Raw genomic sequence first — 10,286 nt, forward strand, 5'->3', positions numbered from 1 at the left:
TTAGTGCTGCACCAACCCGCGGGACGCTTTTATGAAGTTATTTGGCCTGCCCCGCACCACTGTATATATTTTTACAACCCGCCCCGCACCCGTAGACATACGGGGTCCGCGCTTCACTAGTTCAGGGCTATCAGGGTTGTCATGTCAACAAATGCATGCGCGATGGCATCCGCTGCTGTAGGATGACAGAGTTTACGACAGTAGTTGAGGACATTATTTTTTCCAAACTGTAGGGGGACCCCGAGAGCAAAAGTTACCCAGTGCTGCTTTAAACAGCCAAGTGATAGAGTGCACAGTGCCCATTCACTTTTTTTCAGCAGCCTTAGTTCAGGAAGTACTTTTCCCATAAAGATTTCCAAAATGTTTTCGTTAAAGATTTATAAGCCATAAACCATGCCAAGGTAAATCCCTGCATTACAAACTTTTATTTGAAGCAAAAAGAATTTGACAATCAGGCAGTCAAGACTATGTTCTTAACTAACTTAAGCTGTATATTATTTATATAGACGTATGTATATGAGAGCAAGAGAGAGAGAGAGAGCACGAGAGAGATTTTGTTTGTTTATATGCATGGCCTGCCAAATCAGCAGCTTTGAAGGTATAACCAGAAATAACAATAAGAATACTCCGATTGAGCTGACATTCACAGTTTTACGTCAGGTTTCACTGTTTAAAGAGGCATTCTTTGTGTGTCGAGTTTACGGCAACAGCGATGACAGGAGATGTTTAAGGTTAGCTCATATCAAGTACAATTGTGGTGGAACTGCTTTCTTGGCGCCACATTCACACCCACTGAGCCAATTTAGCATCCGAGGAGCAGCATAATAACAAGACATACAATTATATGCTGGACTGACCCGAAACCATTAGACTGAAATCGTGTCCTATGTATGTATTCAAATAAGACGGGAGATATCTCCATATGTGGGCAAAATGAGGCGCGAGAGTGTCGAAAATCCTGTGAATAGGCGGGAAAGAGGCTGGTGTGTGCGAGGATTCACGACACCGCTTTGGTGTCCAGCTTCATGTTAGTGACTTGAAAATATTTTTATTTTTATTGACGGAGGTATTTTTTTTACCTGGTAATGAGGAGAATAAAAGGTTAGCAATTCAGCTTAAATGTGAAACTATTAAAAGTCGGATCTCATTGTGACAGCCTTCAAATGCTGAACTAAAAAACTGATTTATTACATTTCAATCTAAATTACATTTATTGTTACTATTGTGATTCTTTGTTAAAAATCTATTGTTGTTTCTCTTTTTAGAGTACTGTGGTAAGTCCGTCAACATCAGGTCAATATCGAGTCAGGTAAGATTGTCAGCATATCATTTATTTTCTACTTTTCAGAATACCATGACATTACAAAGGTACACTCCCAAATAGCATGATTTAAGAGTAAGGTCAAAGCTTTCCTCCCACTTTAAAGGCACTAGAGGAGACACACAGGCCAGCGAGCACATGTGTTTATTCTGCCCTCTGCTGGTGAAAAAGGCACATTGCTAAATTGCTAGGATGACCACTTGAAATAGGAACCGGTCCAGTTTGGACCTGATAAGTGAAGTTTAGATACAGCAGGACTTCTATATGGTCCTGCTCAAGTTCAAGATGCACTGCATCCAGTGAAGGCATTTAATCAGTCAATCAATCAATCAATCAATCAATCAATCAATCAGTCAATCAATCAACTTTATTTATATAGCGCTTTCACAATGATGATTGTTTCAAAGCAGCTTCACAGTGTTAAACAGGACAATATTGTGACAAAATTAGATTTGGCAGTACAGTCGTTATGGAGAAAACAGTGATGTTATCAGCTTATTTTAATTTATCATATAGTGGCAATGTTGGAAGATCAGTATTATAGTTTATAGAATTAAATAAGACCTAATTAATACATTTTATTTGAATATTTAGTTAATAACTTGGATCATATTTTTTCATTCAAAACATTCAGTGTTTCAGTGCCTTAAGAAGGAGCAACCGGACAATTATTTTAGTAGGGCCTATATTTTTACCTACTAGTCTGTTATCCATTAGGCTATATTTAGTGGACAGAATTGGTGGGTCAGTTACATTGTATCAACCTGGGCAAATTGGTGCCAGTCACAGAGCCAGTCACAATTAACAAAGCATATTGTCATTCAGTGACACTGCAAATAGGCTTTCCAACTAATGTAAATCAATATAAATATATAATAGTAGGCCTAAATTTGTCTCCCTTTCTCATGTGTCCCCTTTGTCCCACAAAATCAGATCTGCTGTCCTGCAACAGACTGTACCAAACTGTATAAATATCATGTAGTTTATATAAAAAGCATATTATTGTAAAAAGTGCTGTGCCTGAGGAAAAAAATGCACATCTATAGGGTCGCTTTTATCTTCCCCAAGCCTGTCTGAGAATATATACAGTTCTTCTGAGGGAATGTTTCAAGCTCCACGTGTGTCATCACAACGACATCTCTCAGTTTACCTCAAACGCATTCACAAATGAACGGCCAATGCCTGTATGTTTATAAAATCCCTCAATCATCCGCATATTCCCCTCAGTATCAATGCGGAGTGCTGTTTTACCGCTGACAGCCCTAGAGAAACGCACCTCTAATCATGGCAGGGTGTCTGAACGCAAACACCGAGAATGACATCCCGTGCCAACAATGCACATCCGACACTTTTCTCTCCCTCCAGATCCCTCCTCTTTGCTCCTGTGCATTGTTTTCCACGCTTGTCTCCCGGCAGCGGGAGCGTTTCCCTCTCTTAGTGTCAATTAAAAGAGTGAACTCTCTGCATTTGTCAACATATCATCTCCGGGCCCCGGCGTGACGCGCGGATGATTTGTCGGTGCTTCCTGACACGATGTGGGAGACGGTGATCTCCCTCATTAGAGACAGAGCGAGAGCCATCATATCTGACATGATACTTACCAGCTGAAACCCCTCCACCCTCATCCATGAGTCTGTCAAGCCTGTCACATCAAGCCCCCCCCTCCATCTCTCTCTCTCTCTCTCTCGCTCGCTCAGGGATAGTGTGTAGCGTATCCGCAAAGAGTGACAGAACAGTCCTTTTTTAGGGCCACCCTTTTACTCTCACAAAGTAAAAAAAAAAAATATTTTATTGGACATGGGATCCAAAGATATTATATAGCTGAATCTCAAAACCTGTCGGCCTTTTAATATTTCAAGCCACCATAAGTACCAGTAAAACTTTACAATAAGGTCTCATTTGTTCACATACTCTCTTAAGTAGTTACTTATTTTGAAAAAGTAATTACTTCATAATGCTACAAAAAGTATGCTCTGTGTAGTATGAATGTGTGTAGTATGAATGTAATCTGGACGTACTATTCTCCTGCCATTATCACATGACCATTCGTAAATCCTCTCCTGTGGCTTAGTGGGATAGTAATGTGATATGAGTAGTGTGATGTGAGTGGTAATATAAGTGAGTAATGTGATGAATGAGTAGTGTAATTTAAATGAGTAATGTGATGAGTGAGTAGTGTAATAAAAGTGAGTAATGTGATGTGAGTAATGTGATGGGAGTGAGTAATGTGATGAGGGTGAGTAGTGTGATATAAGTGAGTAATGTGTTGAGTGAGTAGTGTAATATAAGTGAGTAATGTGATGAGAGTGAGTAGTGTAATATAAGTGAGTAATGTGATGAGAGTGAGTAATGTGATGAGGGTGAGTAGTGTAATATAAATGAGTAATGTGATGAGGGTGAGTATTGTAATATAAGTGAGTAATGTGATGAGGGTGAGTATTGTAATATAAGTGAGTAATTTGATGAGGGTGAGTAGTGTAATATAAGTGAGTAATGTGATGAGGGTGAGTAGTGTAATATAAGTGAGTAATGTGATGAGGGTGAGTAATGTGATGAGAGTGAGTAGTGTAATATAAGTGAGTAATGTGATGAGAGTGAGTAGTGTAATATAAGTGAGTAATGTGATGAGAGTGAGTAATGTGATGAGGGTGAGTAGTGTGATATAAGTGAGTAATGTGATGAGAGTGAGTAGTGTTATATAAGTGAGTAATGTGATGAGAGTGAGTAGTGTAATATAAGTGAGTAATGTGATGAGAGTGAGTAGTGTAATATAAGTGAATAATGTGATGAGAGTGAGTAGTGTGATATAAGTGAGTAGTGTGATATAAGTGAGTAGTGTTATATAAGTGAGTAGTGTAATATAAGTGAATAATGTGATGAGAGTGAGTAGTGTAATATAAGTGAATAATGTGATGAGAGTGAGTAGTGTAATATAAGTGAGTAATGTGATGAGAGTGAGTAGTGTAATATAAGTAAATAATGTGATGAGAGTGAGTAGTGTGATATAAGTGAGTAGTGTGATATAAGTGAGTAGTGTTATATAAGTGAGTAGTGTAATATAAGTGAGTAATGTGATGAGAGTGAGTAGTGTAATATAAGTGAGTAATGTGATGAGAGTGAGTAATGTGATGAGGGTGAGTAGTGTGATATAAGTGAGTAATGTGATGAGAGTGAGTAGTGTTATATAAGTGAGTAATGCGATGAGAGTGAGTAGTGTTATATAAGTGAGTAATGTGATGAGAGTGAGTAGTGTAATATAAGTGAGTAATGTGATGAGAGTGAGTAGTGTAATATAAGTGAATAATGTGATGAGAGTGAGTAGTGTGATATAAGTGAGTAGTGTTATATAAGTGAGTAGTGTAATATAAGTGAATAATGTGATGAGAGTGAGTAGTGTAATATAAGTGAATAATGTGATGAGAGTGAGTAGTGTAATATAAGTAAATAATGTGATGAGAGTGAGTAGTGTAATATAAGTAAATAATGTGATGAGAGTGAGTAGTGTAATATAAGTAAATAATGTGATGAGAGTGAGTAGTGTGATATAAGTGAGTAGTGTGATATAAGTGAGTAGTGTTATATAAGTGAGTAGTGTAATATAAGTGAGTAATGTGATGAGTGAGTAATGTGATGAGGGTGAGTAGTGTAATATAAGTGAGTAATGTGATGAGTGAGTAGTGTAATATAAGTGAGTAATGTTATGAGAGTGAGTAATGTGATGAGGGTGAGTAGTGTGATATAAGTGAGTAATGTTATGAGAGTGAGTAGTGTAATATAAGTGAGTAATGTGATGAGGGTGAGTAGTGTAATATAAGTGAGTAATGTGATGAGAGTGAGTAGTGTGATGAGTGAGTAGTGTGATATAAGTGAGTAATGTGATGAGGGTGAGTAGTGTAATATAAGTGAGTAATGTTATGAGAGTGAGTAGTGTGATATAAGTGAGTAATGTTATGAGAGTGAGTAGTGTGATATAAGTGAGTAATGTTACTTAACTTAACATTGATTTCTCAATGAGGGGTCTCTTAATGTTTTTTTCAAGAGCTGTATATATTTTTGGTGCATTATTGTATTTAAACATTCAGTTATTTTTGTTCTTACAAAAATAGTTCTTAAAGCTGTTATGCTATGGCAACCCTTTTTTTGTGCAACTTATTTCAATATCGTGATAATATCGTATATCGTGATAAAACTTCATCAATTAATCGCAACATGAAAAATTGATATCGGCACATGCCTATAAGTGAGTAATGTGATGAGGGGAGATCCGGGTCCGGGAACCCGAATCTCGAGCCTGCGACGCGGAGCCCTGCGACGTCGCCAATTTTTTCCCTGCACCCCAGGGCCACGCCCTCCGGGTGTGCCGTTCGGGGACCCCCCGTGTTCCAGGGTGCAAAATCTGGGGCCCGCGGGACCCCCGTAGCAAAATCCCTCTCTGCCATTTTCTCAAGATGGTTCGCCGGAGCGGGTTCGTGGACGCCGCTTTGAGAGGGCCGATCGGACAGGGGGCGGCTCTTTCCCTCTCGCCGCGACCCCCCGAGTTTTCGGGGGTCAAAAGGTCAAAAAAGAGGCTGAGATCCCTCTGGGCCAGTATGGCCGTAAATGCGGCTCGGGACGGCCCCCGTTCGGGGACGGAAGGGCGTGACGTCTCGAGATTTCACGTGGAGACTCCCTGGGGGCCCCCGGCGCACGCCCCCGAAGCGCGAAGCTCTAGGGCCTTCCCGTGGGACCGCCCCTCCCCCGCTCGAAATCATTCAGGGGCCTCTCTTTGCGTGCCATTGAAAGAGCCTTGAGGCAGAGCCTCGGCAGGGTGGCTCGAAACGACTCGCCTCGGCGCCAGGGCCAGGCCGTTTCGGGGTGTCGCTTGGGGGGGCCCCGTGAGCCCCCGTGCAAAATTCGGGAGCCCTGGGGACTTTGCGGCAAAATCCATCCCCTCTGTTATTTAATGGAGGTCGTGAATATCGGGGACGAAACGGCTTCGGAAGGGCCGACTGGCCAGGGGGCGCCATTTCCCCTCTCGCCACGATCCCCAGAGTCAGACGGAAACGTCCGGCGGACCAGTGGCCTCTTTCGTGGGTCAAAAGGTCAAAAAAGCGACGCACGTTCTTCGTCTCAGTTGATTAACGGCCCTCCCAGACGTGTGGCGATAAAACGGCTTGGGAAGGGCCGACCGGCCAGGGGGCGCCATTTTCCTTCTGGCACGTTCCCCGAGTCGGACGGGATAGTCGGACTGGCCCGCGGCCTCTTCCCCGGGGTCGAAAGGTCAAAAAAAGAGGCCGCGCGTAAATCCGGCTTCGAGCGGCTCCCGTTCGGAGACGAAAGTTCGCGCCGCCTCGAGCTCGCGGAATGCGACTCTGCGGGGGCCCGCGGCTCACGTCCCCGAATCATGAAACGGCAGGACCTCATGGGCCTTCAGGCCTAACCCTATCCCACCAGAGCACTACTCTCGTAAATCAGCATACGGACGGCTCCCGTTTGGAGACGAAAGGTCGCGCCGCCCCGAGTTTCAGGATTCTGACTCTGCCGGGGCCCCCGTCTCACGGCCCCGAAGCGTGAAAAGCTAGGTCCTCCTGGGAAAAAGCTGGCCCCTCGCAGCTAAGAATCTCTCAAAAGCCTCTGAAGTCACAAGAGAATGAGAGGACCTTGTAAGAAAATGGAGTTAAAGGGTCAATTTAGTCCCGCTCCGCTCTAGAGCCAGGCGCTGTTAGTATGTCGCTGGGGGGGGGGCCCCTAGGAGCCACAGTGCGAAATCTGGGGCCCGCGAGTCCCCTGTAGCAAAATCCAACTCGGCTATTTTGCCAATACGTTTGCCATAGCGTTTTCACAGACGTTTTTTTTTGTGGAAAAAGTGTGCACAAAAAAGAATACGGGGCCCCTGCTCATGCTATTTTTGGGCACGCCGCGGTTCAGGAGTCACGGGCGGTTAAATTTTTAGATTGTCTGCCTTATTTCTCCCGAACGCAGGGGCCCCGGGCCTCGTGTGAGGTCTCGTTGGAAAGGTCTCGACGTCCTCTAACGAACGAGCCCACCCGAGTTCCTGGGTCTCTCGGTTCGGGAGCAAGAGACCTCGGAAGTTAAAAATTGGCGCCCCGGAGGCTGCACTCAAATCACCTAAAAGTTAGATGAGTGTGTTTGTTTGAGTGTGCCCTGTACAGTAGAGGTGATTTCATCCATAAAATGTATATTAAATGTGAAATATCACCCATAAACACTGAGACCTGGAGTCAGTTATTTGACGGCCATTACGTAATTGGGAATCTGTACGTCTTCGTGTTTTCGACTCCCGTTCGGCCCCAGAAGGCCCTAGGGCCACCAGGCTTGCATTCCTATCTACGTCTCAGCGGCCCCTATCGGAATCCAGAGTTTCGAGAAGATCAGAGAAACTTGATTTTCCACCCCAAAAAATCTATAAGGCATGCTGCGTTCACACCGCACGCGAATGACGCGAATAAATCGCGCTATTCGCGCGAAGTTGGACGCGTGAACATTTTGAATCCATTCGCTTCATTCGCGCGTCAAATTCGCTTCATTCGCGTGTGACATAAACTACACTACAGACGCGAATTCGCGTCATGGGAGGGGTTTCTGCTAGTCATTTTGACTGGTCACTTGACTTCTTTTCTGTAAAAAATACTACTGTTAATGTGTGACAAAACGTAGTTTGAAGACTTTTTCAGGCGATAACATTGTTGTTTAATGCTCAAATCTGTGTTTTTTTTTTTACAAAAAGTGCTTATTTGAACATTTTAGCTTTCGTTTTCGGAGTTGTGAGATCCACGCGATCAGCGGCGCCAAGCGCTCATTACCCCCGGCAAGAGCAGCCTTTTATCGGCCCGTCCTTCACACATTTGCCGCTGGCTCTGGTGTCTCTGTGGTGTCTCGATTTTCTCGTGAAATGGCTGACATCGATTTTGTTGAGAGGGTAGCTGCACTTTATTTACTTTGGAAGGCTGAAAAGCGGCGTACACTCGTTCGGCGCCGTGTCTGGGTCCATCAGATCCTTCAGAGACGCACTCAGCTCGGTAAATTCCATCAACTTCTCCAAGAGTTGCGCCTGGATGATGGCCGCTTTCAGCGGTACTTTCGACTGAGCCGATCCCAGTTTGATGACCTGTTGTCCCGAGTCGGTGGGAGGATTTCCCTCCAGGATACCAACTACAGGCGCTGCATTCCACCTGCAGAGCGCCTGTCCATCTGTCTGCGGTCAGTAAATCATTTAATATTCTGTGTGATTACAAGTAACACAGTTATCAAAATGGGTGTTTAACTATTATGATTATTATTCATGTGTTTAATCAAAATGGGAAATTGAATTATATTTTAATATGTTGAAACAACAGTCAAAGTGGGTTTTAAATTATGCTATATTTTAATATAGAATTAATTGATATATATATATATATATATATATATATATATAATATTGAATAATAGTTGTGTCTGCAATGTAGCAATCAGAGCAAATGCTAAATTATGGCCATTTATCAAGCTAGTTTAACTGTAAAAACTATAAAAAACAAAACAGTATTGTATTGTATTATACATTGGTGTTTGCTCACATGGAATAGCAATTTGCATTTGTAACAATGTGTGATTTTTGTATTTATTTTTTCATTCTCTTTCTTTCAGATATCTTGCCACTGGAGACTCTTTCAGGACCATTGCTGGCAGCTTCCGTGTTGGTGTCTCCACTGTCTGCCAGGTTGTCCCAGATGTGGTGGCTGCAATCTGGGACTGCTTGGTGGACGAGTTTATGGCTGTGCCTTCCACGGCTGAATGGAGGTCCATCGCGGAGGGTTTTGAGGAGAGGTGGAACTTCCCGCACTGCTGTGGAGCACTGGACGGAAAGCATGTGATGATCAAGGCCCCCCCCAACACCGGATCCCTGTTCCACAACTACAAGGGAACTTTTTCTTTAGTTCTCCTTGCAGTTGTGTATTCTAAATACTGCTTCAGGATCATTGATGTCGGGGGATATGGCCGGACGAGTGATGTTGGAACACTGGCCAACTCAGCCTTTGGCCAGGCACTCCGTGGTGGCACCCTTCATCTTCCACCTGACCATCCTCTCCCAGGAGCGGACCACAGAGGACCCCAGCCCCATGTCTTTGTGGCAGATGAGGCATTTCCCCTCAGGATGAACCTCATGAGGCCATTCCCTGGGCGCACCCTTCCCCGTGAGAAACGGGTTTTCAATTACCGCCTCTCCAGAGCCCGTCTGGTGGTGGAGAACGCCTTTGGAATCCTGTCCTCTCAGTGGAGGATGTATCGTCGCCTCATAGAGGTTCACCCTGATGTTGTGGAGGGGTGTGTGAAGGCGACATGTGTCCTCCACAATTTCATGCGTCAATCCTCCGAGGCACCTGCTGTGAGGGGGGTGGTGCAGGGTTCGGAGGACTCGCTCCAAAGTCTCGGTCGGGTTGCCGCAAACAATTCTGCCAGAGAGGCCATCCGAGTCAGGGAAAGCTTCATGGCACATTTTTCTGCTGAGGGAGCAGTCGCGTGGCAACCGACTGAATAGTTCTGTGTTCATCTTCATGTGTTCGTGTTGTTCATGTGTTAATCTGCGTGTTGTTCATGTGTTGCTCGTGTTGTTCATATGTTCTTCTGCGTGTGTTCATGTTTTGTTCATCTGCATGTGTTGTTCATCTGCATGTGTTGATAAACATACTCATAATGCTGCTTAGTTCTGTACATATTTCTTTAATTAATCTATATTGTAAATTACATATTTTCAACCTCTCTTGTAAATATTGCATGTGTTCATGTGTTGTTCATCTGCATGTGTTGTTCATCTGCATGTGTTCATGTGTTGTTCATCTGCATGTGTTCATGTGTTGTTCATCTGCATGTGTTCATGTGTTGTTCATCTGCATGTGTTCATGTGTTGTTCATCTGCATGTGTTCATCTGCATGTGTTCATGTGTTGTTCATCTGCATGTGTTCATGTGTTGTTCATCTGCATGTG

At 43.7% G+C, this 10,286-nt stretch overlaps 1 protein-coding gene across 1 annotated transcript; it reads left to right on the plus strand.

The window, feature by feature from the left end:
• Positions 1-8,213: 8,213 nt before the first annotated feature.
• Positions 8,214-9,839, plus strand: LOC137039331 (uncharacterized). Its single transcript, XM_067414689.1, has 2 exons — positions 8,214-8,521; positions 8,948-9,839. Exons 1-2 carry the CDS (start codon positions 8,214-8,216, stop codon positions 9,837-9,839), a joined length of 1,200 nt encoding a protein of 399 aa, XP_067270790.1.
• The last annotated feature ends 447 nt before the right edge of the window (positions 9,840-10,286 follow it).

The sequence above is a fragment of the Pseudorasbora parva genome, chromosome 13 (assembly GCF_024679245.1).
Source record: "Pseudorasbora parva isolate DD20220531a chromosome 13, ASM2467924v1, whole genome shotgun sequence".
Classification (NCBI taxonomy): domain Eukaryota; kingdom Metazoa; phylum Chordata; class Actinopteri; order Cypriniformes; family Gobionidae; genus Pseudorasbora; species Pseudorasbora parva.

Coding starts and splice junctions, on each gene's coding strand:
- LOC137039331 (XM_067414689.1), top strand. CDS start 8,214: ATGGCTGACATCGATTTTGTTGAGAGGGTAGCTGCACTTTATTTACTT. Junction 8,522..8,947: donor CGCCTGTCCATCTGTCTGCG/GTCAGTAAATCA, acceptor TCTTTCTTTCAG/ATATCTTGCCACTGGAGACT.